Source organism: Hippocampus bargibanti, linkage group LG03 (genome assembly GCF_051943395.1).
Source record: "Hippocampus bargibanti isolate YZ-2025 linkage group LG03, ASM5194339v1, whole genome shotgun sequence".
Classification (NCBI taxonomy): Eukaryota; Metazoa; Chordata; class Actinopteri; order Syngnathiformes; family Syngnathidae; genus Hippocampus; species Hippocampus bargibanti.
In genome coordinates, this window is record NC_142736.1 from 9,859,943 (window position 1) to 9,872,543 (window position 12,601).

Genomic DNA, 12,601 nt, shown 5'->3' on the forward strand with positions numbered 1-12,601 from the left:
AGTTTTGCGAGGGAACGCAAAGTTTTGCGAGATCTCGCAAAGTTTTTTTTTTCTTCGATGTCCCCTTAGGGGCTCCGTAACAAACAGTCATAATTTCCAAGAAATTTATGAATAAAAAACAAGAGCATAATTTATCACAGGGGAAAGTACAGTGCAGATTGAATTGTTTGGCCGGTTTCCACACGTCGTCACTAACCTGTTTTTTGTTCCACTTGCAGGTGGTCTAGGCCAGGAAACCCAAGAAAACGTTTTGCTCAAATTGGGGAAGTCCGACGATTCCATTTAGTTTTCCTCACTGGCGTCAGTTTTATTAATAGGCACTTCCATCAAAACGTAATTCTACGCATCCCCTCGTGTTTTTCAAAATAAAAGAATTCCTCCTAAAAAGGCTGTGGTGAGCGTGAGGTCCGCCCGGTTTTGGAGAAAACCCCGTTCTTAAAATGGTGACATAACTGCCACCCCCGTGTCGATAAGTGGATTAGAAAATGTTTAGATAGATGTGGGCATATACCATATTAAAATTTGATGCGTTGAAAATATAAAGTCATCAAATTTTAATATGGGATATGGGGTGGGCGAACTACAGCCCATGGGCCGGATCCTGAGCGCCTGATTGGAATAGTGTCAGATATTACTCGCCACACAAACGCTCTCCTTCTGTCTTTCGTTGTCGCTGTGTCACTTTCATTATGCATTTCCGTTATGCAGCAGACGGGCTTTTCGAAACCTTCGAAACCTTTCCATCCATTTTCCAGACCGCTTTATCCTCATTAGGGTTGCAGGAGCCTATACCAGCCGTCTTCGGGTTTTATTGGCACAATCGCAGAGCACACAGAGACAAACAACGAGTCACTCTCACACCTAGGGTCAATTTAGAGTGTTCAATCTGCCTGCCACTCATGTTTTTGGAATTGGAATAGAAATTGGAAACTGGAGGACCCTGTGGAAACCCACTCGGGTCCAGTGAGAACATGCAAACTCCACCCTGGGAGGCCGGACCGGGTCTTGAACTCATGACCTCAACCTGTGAAATTGGCGTGCGAACCACTGGACTACCGGGCCGCCCGTGAATGCACATCAGATTGTCATATCTCTCTCTCTGTCTCTGTCTCTGTCTCTCTCTCTCTCTCTCTCTCTCTCTCTCTCTCTCTCTCTCTCTCTCTCTCTCTCTCTCTCTCTCTCTCTCTCTCTCTCTCTCTCTCTCTCTCTCTCTCTCTCTCTCTCTCTCTCTCTCTCTCTCTCTCTCTCTTCTCTCTCTCTCTCTCTCTCTCTCTCTCTCTCTCTCTCTCTCTCTCTCTCTCTCTCTCTCTCTCTCTCTCTCTCTCTCTCTCTCTCTCTCGTATTATGTCCTTGGTGTGTGTTCTAATGTATGTTCATTGTAAGATTGAAAGTCTCGAAATAGCTTCCATTTTACTCAGCCAGTTAAAAAAAAAACATCTACCCTGATAAAGAAAAGTTTTGTTTTTACTCATATCCACAATAACCGCTGCTCACCCGCAGAAAAAAAATATATCCTGTCACTGTAAAGTGTCCTTGAGAGTTTTAAAAGGCGCTTATAAATTAAATGTATTATTATTATAACCTTACTGCTCTTCACAAATGATACACTATTAATGTCAGTGTGATGTGACAGACAGGAAGTGTTTTTTTGAACCTTTGGTTTCGGCTTATTCTTTTTAGGGTCACAGATGTGCTGGAGCCCATCCTAGCTGCTCTGATCAAGTCAAGTGACACATCCTGGACTAGGGGTCAGCAAACCACAAGTTATTAAGACATATTCTTTTAATTTGGTACAATATGCAAGCAGCCTGGCACATGAATAAGGACATTCTTTCGACCTAGGGTACATTTTATTCATAAGCGCCTTTCAAAACTCTCAAGGACACTTTACAGCTACAGAATCCATCATCTGCTTTACAGCTACAGAATCCATCTTCTGCAGAACTCAACGATGATCTGATCATTTGATTTGAATCGGGTATTGGAACAGGGAGACATTACAAAATCCAGGATTGACACAGAAATACAAAAACCAGCGGCGTACAATTGTTTTTCTTGAAGAACTACAGACAGAAATTCAATGGTGGTTGAGATGAGGACTATTCTTTATGCAAGCACTCAATAAGGAAAAAAAAACAACGGGCTTTGAAAACAATGCACCAACATGGGGGTGTGTAAATTCACAGAAGTATTGTTATTTTTGACATGTTAAAAAGTACCCTTCATCCAATGACAATAACGTTTTTGGGAAAAGAAACAGAATTGAATGAATGCTGTGATTGGAGAAAAAAATAACAGACATAGCTTTAAAAACGCCATGAGAGTTAATGTGGAGTGTTTTTTTTCTACTCACTGTGCATCGTGGATGAGAAATGTATACAGAGCAAAAATATTACACGGTCTCCGGTGAAAGTTAAAATTGAATTACAAATAAATTTCACTACAAAATAATTTCCCCAAAAATCTTCTACCAACTTTGCTCATGACACTTTTCAAAGTAAACAAGTCTGTGTATGTTCCTGTTCATCCACATTGGAAATCACAGATTATTTTTTTGTCAGTATTACATTACTTTTGTTGCAACCAATAAGTTCCAAAATAAGAGAACAAAAACATTTTATAGTACAATGAGCAACTAGCTTGCATTGATAAAAGCGGAAGTATATAGGGGTCAAGCTCAAAGAAGTACTAAATTAAATTATTTACAAAGTAATCATACACAAAGTTGGGATATAAAAAAAGTCATGACATTTGAAGGATTTGAGAGCTTTGTAATCAGCTGCAGAATCTCAAAAATAAAACTTAAAAAACGAAAATATAAACCTTAACAATGCCATACTGATCACAGGACCAGCAGTATTTTGCCACATCTTTGTCATTCGTTATTTTTTCGCCCCCCCAACTCCTGCAGGTTCCTTGAAACCAGTCAAAAAATTTGCAGCATCACTCTCGGATCAAAAGTTTAAAAGCAAAACTTTTCTAAAGTGCTTCAAGCGAGACTGGTTTGAGAAAAACATACCCCCTAAGAGGGATTCAACTAAATGTAAAGCTAAACACATAAGTTTACATTTGGACACATTTAAACCAAAAATTGAGTGGATAAATGTCTTATTAGCTCCAGTTCAAGCCAAACTCAGTGTGGTGAACTTTAGTACTTTGGCACTTTAGTGTAGTCCTCCCTGTGAATATTCTTGCACAAACAGATGGCCAGAATCATTCCCAGCAGCTGTCGGAAGACCAAAAAAAAAGTCATTATGTAAAAAATAGGTGGCATCTCAATCAGCAGCAGCCATTTACTTGACATTGCCATTGGTGCACATGAATAATAGTGAACATTTACCTCAATAAAAGCGATTGCAATGCAGATTCCCAGGACAACACCAATGTTGGTCAGGAGCCAGGTCTCGACGCTGTCAGAGCAACCCTGAAGAGAATGGCAGAAGATGATTTCTCATATTAGTCCCAAACTAAAGCAAGAAGACCGACCGGGCATGTTACCGTGTCGTATACGGGCCAGTCGGGTGTCTGAGCTTCGCAGAATCCGCTCTCGGAGACGTTTCCGATCGCGAGGGAGGAGTTGTGGCACGAGCATGGAAACAGAAGCTGCGAACTGTTGATGATCACCATGTTTGCATTCCAGTCGCTTTGACCATTCCAGCCGCAGCATTCCATCTGGAGAAATCAGGAATGAAATACACCTCCAAAACACATTTCCAAAATTCTCTTTGTTTGCATGTCATTTGGGCTCTCTGGTAGTAAAGTTTGAAATCGAATTATTTCACTATTGGCATAATGAAGTCTTTGGATGAGTTGTTGAGACCCTTTGTGCTGTTGGCCTCTTCAGCAAGTGTTGAGCAAGTCACGCACCCCATGTGCACTACTCCAGCCGAGGGATGAGCATTTGCATTTGTTTGCTTCCCCCGACAAAACAACAGCGAGAAGACAAGTTTAAAGCAGTGGAGTAGCGGACATTTTTCAAGTGGTGTGTATGACCATTCTGCGATGTTTTATCTATACATACTAAACACCAATCAACACCAGTTGAACCAACGTTAAGTTGAATGTTTTACTCCAAAATAATCACAGGCCGACGTTATGAAGCTTAACTCACTCCAAATTGTACAGTGTAGCTAGCTAGCTTTCTATCTGAGTTACTTCCGGGTTGAGTGAAGGCATAGCTATCTATCTGTAGCTAGCTTTCTATCCGAGTTACTTAGTTATCGAATTAGCTGTCTATTAGCTAGCTAGCTTTCTATCTGAGTTACTTCCAGGTTGAGTGAAGGCATAGCTATCTATCTGTTGCTATCTATTAGCTAGCTTTCTATCCGAGTTACTTAGTTATCGAATTAGCTGTCTATTAGCTAGCTATCTTTCTATCCGAGTTACTTAGTTATTGAATTAGCTGTCTATTAGCTAGCTAGCTTTCTATCCGAGTTACTTCCGGGTTGAGTGACCACTGGCGCGTGTGGCTGCCGCTGCTCACCCACAGAAAAACATATCCTGTGACTGTAAAGTGACCTAGGGAGTTTTGAAAGGCACAGATAAATGAAAGTATTATTATTAATATTATTATGACAACTGTCATCCTGGTTCTGGACCGTGAATTATTTTTTGCCTATTTTAACAGTGCCTCAGAGTCCAACTCTGGTCTACTTTCATCCATTCATCCAACCATACATTTTCTAATTCACTTATCACGTCAGTCGCGGGCGTGCTTGAGCCTACGCCAGCAGTCTTTTGGCAGTTGGGGGATAGACCCTGAAATAAATACCTGTCAACTTAGACGTTTTCCCCGTATTTTAAACTTTTTTTTTTCATCATTTTGAATTGTGTACGCCGCATAACAACGATTATACGCTTAAAAAAAATTCTGCGGTTATCGAGTCTTTGTCGATGAAGCATGATATGCGCAAGCGCGTCACATTGTTTTCGTTTGATTTTGTATTTCCGTTTCTGTATTTGAAGTCCGGCATTTGTGTTGCAATCGAGGAATCAACTAGTTATAATGTAGAATTAAGCATGAGAGAACCGCTAAAAAGAGAAAAACTCAAGGATCGGGTCACCACCAAAAAGAATGGGCGAGTCTCCAAGGTGAATACGCTGGATGGATAAGATCGGCGACAAAAGGTCTTTAGTTTTCGTTCTGCGTTCGGTGTAAAAAGTTGCTGCAAGTGGATTTTACGATCTAAAGAGCCACTTTAAAATTGCCGGACACGTGGAAAATGTAGCCAAAAGCAAGTCTCATGTTCCATTGACCAAACACTTTGCATCAAATTATCTCTGTTTTTATTCTTGCTATAAGTAAATAATTGTTTCGGGTTGTGTTTGTAAGGTTTATTATCGCTTAATAAGGGGAATTGCAATCATGAATAAGGGAAGGAAAAGTAATACTTGATCATATGTATGTATTTTTTATTGCTGCGTACGGTCGCTTATGAAAGCATAATGTGCGCATGCGCGGTAAACTGCATTTCCGCTTGTCTTAGCGTTTTTTTAATCATTTCAACTAATGTACGGCGTACTACAACTTTTATATGGGAATTGTAATCATGTATAAGGGCAGCTATTAGCCAAGGTTGACAGGTATGGAAATGGTAGCCAGCCAATCGCAGGGCACACAGAGACGAAAAAAATCATTCACGTTCACATTCACACCCCTAGGGACAATATAAAATGTTCCATTGATTTTGTACCATGAGTGACAACACTGTCAATGTTTGGTCATCTTCCAGGTTAGTACTTTTTCAAATAGAAAAGACTTAACTCAAGCCGCAAAGAAATACAGTAAAGTCTCATTATATCAATATCGTTTATATTGATAATACTGATTATTACGACACTATTTTCATTTCCCGTGCACATTTCTAGTCTTTTCATGTATAATTAGTTCCGTTTAGTACGATTTGTGGTTTTTACGATAATCCGGTTACTATGGTGCTCTTTTTCATCTCCCGCCGGCCATTTTGCTATGTTTATCGATACAAAAGATATTTAAGATGAATCGATATTTGCTTATGGGTGCTATACAGTACCACCATTATCGAAATCTGTATCGGTCGCTGTATCGGTCGCGCCATTGGTCGACTTGGTCACGTGAGTTTGTTACGTGACCAGCTCCCGTGTAGCAGAGCCATTTTCATTTTCAGATGCCAGCTCGAATGTAGCAGACGAGATTGAAGTGTTTGTGTTAAAAGGTAAAAATGGGAAGCAGAAGAAGGTGGATGACTTTTTAAAATTGCATACATAATACAGTAAGATGTAAGCGTTGCAGTTTCCCTGTTGTGTTATGTACATGCCCACTGTACTGTATATGAATGCAATCGTTTTTGCAACAATGTTTCTTGTTTTGTCTGCTGAAGCGTGATGATTTTGAAAATTATTGTACAGTCCATACTGTGTATTAAAGGACAACCGATGTCACTTTTTATTCAAATGCAAAACACCAATAAAAATGACTTCACGCCAAGACGTCTTGCATTGCTTGTGAATCCAAACAATGGCTTCAGATTCAGTTAATATCCTTTCTAGTTACACATCCAGTTATGAATATGATTCAAATACACGGTAGTTCTGAAGAGGAAAGCATACATGTTTGCAATCAATTAAAGAATTATATGTGCCATTTTGAGGCATCATTGGGGGAACATCTCTCACCCCAAAAAAAAATAAGAAGCACAAAATGGCGAGCTCATATGGCCAGCTTCATTTCTTATATGTCGCTAAGATGCCCTCTTTTGGCGGCTTTTGCTAGTGCAGTTCAGCGCAGGACGGATATATCGACAGTACGGTCATATCGACATTTTTTCTAACTCCCAAGAATATCGATATAATGAGACTTTACTCTATTGCAAAAACCTCACCATTTGTTTGCAACTGAAATTCTATGCAAGTGCCAACTTTGAAAGCTGTTTTTGTTATGTTTTTTGGGTTGAATGAAAAAAAACGAGTGTTAAAAAAAACAAATACAATTTGAGAGAGGTGACTTTTAATCGCTTACATTTCTTTGAATGAAGTCCCACGCCTGCTCTGTGGTGGAGTTCTTGCCTGGATAGTTCTCCAGGACCTTGGATACAATCTTGGACATCTCTTCATTTAACTCGGGAAATGGGAAAACACAGTTTTCTGTTAAAGGCAATTCACTCCACATGGCCTAACCTGTCAAAAATGTTTCCATATCATCACCCTCCTAAAATATTGAAGTAATTTCTGATTGGATAATATTCGATAACTATTTCATTCCAGGGATTGAAACAAATGATGTGTTTAAACCAGTGCTATCCAACATATGGTCGTCGGGCAGAAAACAGTTCCAAAGGAGATTTGATTAGGCTTGCAGTAAAAACAGTAAAAAAAAAAATGCATAAAAACCACTCAATTATCATTTTAATTGGGTGCCATTTGTTGAGTATCTGCACAGGACCGTTTTGATCCCAGTTGAAGATAGCATTGCATTGTTTTGATCACAGAAGAAGACGGCAGCTTTCTCAGTCGGTCACTGAGACACAGCCGACGGTGTCAATGACATTTACACATCAGGCATCTGGGTCCATACTGCAAATTCTCATTTCCCTGAGATCTGATCATTTCTCTGCAAATGGACACGCTCATGATCTTCAACAAAAGGAGCACTCCAAAAAGAAACAGATTTTATCCAACCGATGACCTAACAGCCCGGTGAGTGTGTCTCAAAATTTATTGACAAAAGATGTCGGATCAAAGTTAAATCCAGAATTCATTCAGCTAGTTCTCAGGAAGCTGCGCTACTTCTGCTTCAAGAGTGTTCACACCTCATTTAAAAAAATACAAAGTAATTAGTCACTACACACATGGCCATCATTTGCCATTACAATATTTTGACATGTTAAAATGAGCCCCAAAAAGTTCCTGTCATTGGTTTTAAAATTTTGACGACAGAACTCATTCATTGATTTTTCGCACCGTTTTATCCTCATTAGGGTCGCGGGGTATGCTGGAGGCGATCCCAGCGGTCTTTGGTCGGTAGTTGGGGTGTCCTCCGAACCAGTTGCCAGCCAATCACGGGCAGACTACAGAACTGAAAGTGATACTATTGCATAACAATAATTTGCAGATGCAATTACGTAACATTCTTTGCATCTCTTGCTCTTTGGTTGGAAATGCTTATTTACCATAAATAACCGTAATCGGGTGATTTCAATTGGAGTACCATTCTTAAATTTGACCATATATGCGGCCTAGTTGGTAGGTTTTTCTTTCAATTCACATTTATGGCTTTTTGCCATTGGCTGTAAAAGGTAACATCACATAAAATGTTGCTTACCACATCCTTGCGGAAGTAGATGAGGGCACCGGCAACAATCTCAGCAATGAGGATCAACAAGAGGCAGGTGAAGTACTAGGTGGGATGGAGGAATGAATATAAAATAACAATCAACAGTTGGTTGTTTTTCTTTTTTTATAGAAATATTTTTATGATCTTTACATTTTTACATTTCAGTTTTAAATGACTTTTCATAACTATAAGTTTTCTGCCCTGACGTATCACAAGGCAGTGATATTTTGATATTGATTGATGACACTGTCATCATTTATATGAATTCAACTCTCCACTCACTAGGCCAAGCAGACAGCGGATCTCATAAATAGCTCCCAAGCAGCCGAGGAAGCCCAAAAGCATGGCAAACGTGCCAACTCCAATCAGGATGTAGCACGCAGCCTTGACAGCTATGGAGTCATCTGCAAGGAAAGGACAAGTATACAGTATATGTCAAGAGCTACAAAGTAATATGAAAGAAAGATGCATCTGAAAATCAAACCACAGTATTTTCCAGTGTATAAGGCACATCTGCATATAAGGTGCAGGGTCATCTTTTGAAGAAAATGAAGGCTTTTGGGTGCGCCTTATGCACCGGAAAATATGGTACTTGCCCACGTGTTAATTTAACCAGGCATTCACTATGTGTAATAGAGAGTATAATTGCGTCTATACGTTGGACCTCGAGATGCAAGTAAGTAGCCTTCCCTCCCTTGGTTTGATTCTTACGGATTCACTCAATGGGTCTTAACCTTGTTCGAGGTACCAAAACCAACCAATTCAGATGCATATTCTCCAAACCCTTCGTTAGCGAAAAAAAAAAAAACATGATCGGAGAATATGCTTTGTTTTGCTGATGGACAAATGATGGGAAACTTTGGATACCATTCAATAAAGATATCATTTTAGGGATCGAGATAATTGATTTGTTGAAACAATTTTTGTCTGAGGGGCTAACATCCTGAAGTGGCGTATAAGGCAGAAAATAAATGCATGATTGAACAAATGCACAAATAATCTAATAAATGGTCACAGAAATTAATCGTCCTCTGAACTGGTTAAATTGATATTTTACTACATTTTACTCACTATAAAAGTGAATGCACCAAATATTGGATTGGTATTGATTTGATTCCTATTCAATGTTTTGATATTGTATTATTTTTCAATGTTAAAAAAAAACACTTATCGTAACAACACAACACATAATTGTTAAAATAAGTTTTTTTTTTTTTTTTTCCAATTAAGGTAGTGGTGCTCTTCCCCCTCCTCCCCATCTTTAAAACCCGTCTCAAAACTTACTTGTACTCTTTGGCATTCGACTCAGCATGATTCTGACTTGATATCGGTTTGACTCCCTGGTGCTCTCTACTATCTTTGTGACGGCTTTATTTCTTGTATATGCTGTCAATGTTAAGCGCTTTGTTTCAGCTTCAGCTGTTGTTAAAGCGCTATATAAATGAATATGGATTGTATTGTAACAAACATAAAAACGGTATCGATGCAAGTGTGTCGCCAAGGCAACGTGGTCTGTTCTAAAAAAAGCTCACCGGTGATGGGAAGCTGTGACTTGCTCAGATGAAGAGTAGTAATTTTAAATACTGCAATATTTTTCCTCCTCACGGTTGTCATACTGTCAGAATCAAATATCGGCCCTTGCCTACTACTAATCTGAGTATTGCTGCTGGTAGAAACCCCTGAGGTTAGAAGTAAATTCTTTAAATTGTTATTTTGGTGGAATTGATAAGTCCTTTGGTTGTTTTAAAAGCAATCAAAACATGAGAAATAGTCATGTCCAAAATTGACAATGGTTCTTGGACTGACCCGAAATGTAATACATGTTTACGTGTCTTGGCCATGGGCTTTGCTAACTTGGAGGGAGTAAAACAACAATGTTTGCTAACAATACTGAAAAGAAAACCACCAAACATTTTGGCAGTCGGGCAATGCAAAACCACAATTACATCTGGAAAAAGGGGGAAAAAAGTGAATGGAAAAGGGTGCACACCATGAAAAAATGTCTCACTACAATGACATGCAAATCAGACCAACAAAACAAATTATAAAGTGTGCTCAGACTGAGATAGACGTTATAAATACTATGAACACAGTTACTCAGGAATTAGTCACTCAGCAAAGTAATTCAAATGCATTTTTTCATTGTTTTATGTAGAGTGTAGTCAATTATGCCATTGACCATCACTTGAATATCCATACAATGTGAATCAGTTTTTCACACTTCAATACGTTTTGCTCTCTGCGCGCATAACTGCATGGATGACCCGCTCCAAGAAATTGGCGGACCCACGCTCACCGCCTCACCACGCGGCACCGCCAGACCCGTGACGAGTGCAGTGGCGAGTACGGCAGTGAGCGCACTGCGCTGATGTGATGCATGTTGATGCCGGATAGAGGAGAAAGGGGCCAGTGTCTGAGGGGAGGACACCTGCAGCGATGCCACTGACAAGAGACAAATGTCCTCATCGCCTCCTAGACAACCACACACTTTCTATCCCTGCTGTATAGTGAGTGACAAATTCTCAGTTTGTTTGCGTCATCGTCTTCAGTTACCTCAGATTTTGTCTTAAAGACAGACTGCTGCTGCTTGTTCACACTGACAGATGTGTGATCCCAATGGTTAAATCATTTTGAGAGATTGTGAGAAGAGTTGGTTTACATTTGAAAAAAATATATTTAAAAAAAATACAGACATTGCTAAGGCATTTGTATTTAGCTTTGATCCAACATCTCATTTACGCACAAAGATACGCATGTATAGTTTAGCTTTTTTGAATGTTGCTGTGCCGATGACCATTTTGTGTTTGGGAACCTTTTACGGAGTATCTTCATCTTTATTACCGTAAGTTCATAGAGTTGCTTGTTCTGTAGCCACAAGGGGACATAAGCCAGTGTATTCTTGTGCCGGTTTCAAGCCCGGATAAATACATGCAACAAACATGCGTATCAAACCTCTGAAGATGGAGGGCATTGATGCGATGTGGCGACCCCTGAAGGGAAAAGCCGAAAGGAAAAGAAGAGGATTTGTGTAAAGTATTGATTAATTAGAGCAGCCTTGCCCAAAGCTAGGCCCTATCCAGCCTGTTTGACATATTTCCCTCTCCTAACACTCATGATTCAAATATCAGTTCATCAGCAAGCTTTGCAGAAGCCTGATGCTGATCCTGATCAGCCGAATCGTGTGTGTTGGAGGAGGGAGATTGAAAACAGACTGGATATAGCTCATGAGGACCTGAATCGGGCACCCTTGAGTTTTAACATTGAAGACTGTTGGGGTAATTCGCCATACAAACATCTCTAAACATCGCTCTTTAATCTTTGTTTACATTTTGGACTTCCTGATACGTCATATGCTGCCTTCCTTTACATGATGTCGCATTTACATTCTATCGCGTCACACACTGTGCGCTGCATAAATACTCCCGCACTCTCGCTCTCACGCTCTCTTCTCTCTGCCTTCCTCCTTTGCTGACCTCCCACAATGTCTCCGCTGTCTTCAAGATTAAACCAACTTTCTGTTCTACACCTGGCTTCCTGATGATTTTACCATCCTCTTCCATCACACCTGTCGAAGCAATGAACCAAGGGCGAACGATCAAAATAATCCAACAAAAACTAATCAAAGGAGAGAAGCTAAGCGGCCAGTGCTAAACACGTTTGAACTAAAACACACAATTAAAAGGCTATTATTTACAATTGTGATATATCAGGTCCTTGCCATTCTATGAATACTACATATTCATGATTAACTGTGGTGCAATTATTCAAACGTCACTTCCGCCAGCCGCCAGTCTGGTTGTATTTCGAATCTTGACGTAAATAAGGAACATTCTATGTTCGCTTACACTCATAAGCCTTCGTCGCGAAGTGAGATCCCACCTTGAGCATAGGTGTCAAAGTCAAGACCCCACCACATCATTTTATAATAATAATAATACATTTAATTTCCAAGTGCCTTTCTGAACACCCAAGGACACTTTAAAATCAAAAGAACAATACACAGAACAATAAAACGGCCCGCAAAAGCAAATCGAGCATGTTAAGTGCCACGATGCTTGCTGAAGTCTGAACCAAATGTTCAAATTGTAGTATGTAAACCACAATAAAAGTCATTCTTGATTTCAGATTTGAAAACTAGTTGCTCATTAATTTGTTGTAACGTCTGTATCTAATATGTAGAGGAGATGAAACATTGTTTTAATGGTTTGCCAATTTCATAATGGCCCTTGAGAGGAAACTGTAATTATAATGTGGCCCGCAGCAAAAAAAAAGTGTTTGACAACCCTGACC

The 12,601-nt window shown here is 39.7% G+C and overlaps 1 protein-coding gene across 1 annotated transcript in view; it reads right to left on the minus strand.

The window, feature by feature from the left end:
• Positions 1–2,081: 2,081 nt before the first annotated feature.
• Positions 2,082–12,601, minus strand: part of LOC148900255 (CD82 antigen-like) — a 28,462-nt gene continuing 17,942 nt past the window's right edge. The window contains exons 4-9 of the mRNA XM_088991854.1: positions 8,594–8,715; positions 8,300–8,374; positions 6,998–7,096; positions 3,499–3,672; positions 3,341–3,424; positions 2,082–3,226 (exon numbers count right to left, since the gene is read on the minus strand). Of these exons, the coding sequence (XP_088847980.1) occupies positions 3,149–3,226; positions 3,341–3,424; positions 3,499–3,672; positions 6,998–7,096; positions 8,300–8,374; positions 8,594–8,715 (632 nt within the window). The 3' untranslated portion in view covers positions 2,082–3,148. The remainder of the gene's footprint in view (positions 3,227–3,340; positions 3,425–3,498; positions 3,673–6,997; positions 7,097–8,299; positions 8,375–8,593; positions 8,716–12,601) is intronic.